The sequence below is a fragment of the Octodon degus genome, unplaced genomic scaffold, assembly GCF_000260255.1.
Source record: "Octodon degus isolate 3935 unplaced genomic scaffold, OctDeg1.0 scaffold00320, whole genome shotgun sequence".
Classification (NCBI taxonomy): Eukaryota; Metazoa; Chordata; class Mammalia; order Rodentia; family Octodontidae; genus Octodon; species Octodon degus.
Window position 1 is genome coordinate 488,960 of NW_004524896.1, and position 824 is coordinate 489,783.

The 824-nt window shown below is 48.1% G+C and overlaps 1 protein-coding gene across 1 annotated transcript in view; it reads left to right on the top strand.

Annotated features, from left to right (window-relative positions):
* Ptprh (protein tyrosine phosphatase, receptor type H) overlaps nucleotides 1-824 on the top strand; it is a 38,335-nt gene that overhangs the window by 11,822 nt on the left and 25,689 nt on the right. Inside the window, exons 9-10 of the mRNA XM_023707978.1 lie at nucleotides 12-88; nucleotides 729-811. Of these exons, the coding sequence (XP_023563746.1) occupies nucleotides 12-88; nucleotides 729-811 (160 nt within the window). The remainder of the gene's footprint in view (nucleotides 1-11; nucleotides 89-728; nucleotides 812-824) is intronic.

Below are 824 nucleotides of genomic sequence, written 5' to 3' on the forward strand. Positions count from 1 at the left end.
CTGCGTCCTGGGTCTTCATATGCATTTTCTGTGTGGGTGGAGAAAGATGGATTCAATAGCACCAGGGAGACTCTCCAGGCTGCTACAGGTAAGGGCAGGTGCTGTTTAAACTGATTTGTTATGTGTCCTTTTTTTTTCTTTTCTTTTCTTTTCTTTTCTTTTCTTTTCTTTTCTTTTCTTTTCTTTTCTTTTCTCTTTCTTTCTTTCTTTCTTTCTTTCTTCTTTCTTTCTTTCCTTCTTTCTTTCTCTCATATTGATATATGGTGTTTGAGAACAGATAGGAATGCATGGCATCTTCTGTCATTGAATAGAAAGTGAGAGGAAACTGCATTGTAAATTTCATTTTTTTTTTTTTTTTTTACCAGCAACATGAAGTTATAGTAAGAGAAACAAGTGAATGCCTCATAGTGGGCTATGTCCTGTAGCCCTGCAGGGGGGAGATCCTTCAGGCTCAGCCCATGGCCCCTAGGGAGGTCGGCGGAGGCCTGGTCTTCCTAGTCCGCTGTCCTCTCCCGGCTGAGACTGCTCTTCATGCCCACGTTGCACCTGCCGTGGAAGGCCCCATCACTGTGCTCCACAGCCCCGCAGTCGCTGTGCTGCTGCATAGCACAGTGCAGGCCTGAGCTTCTCGTGTATTCCTCCTGCATCTGAGAGTTGGGGAAGAGCAGGAAAATGGGAGATGAGAACCAGGACAATAAACTTGATCTGTCCTCTGTCCCTGTGCTCAGTCCCCAACCCAGTGAGGAGCCTGCGGGTGGAAGCTCAGACCAACAGCTCCATCAGCCTGCGCTGGGAGGAGCCCCAGGGCTCGGCCTCCCAGAACC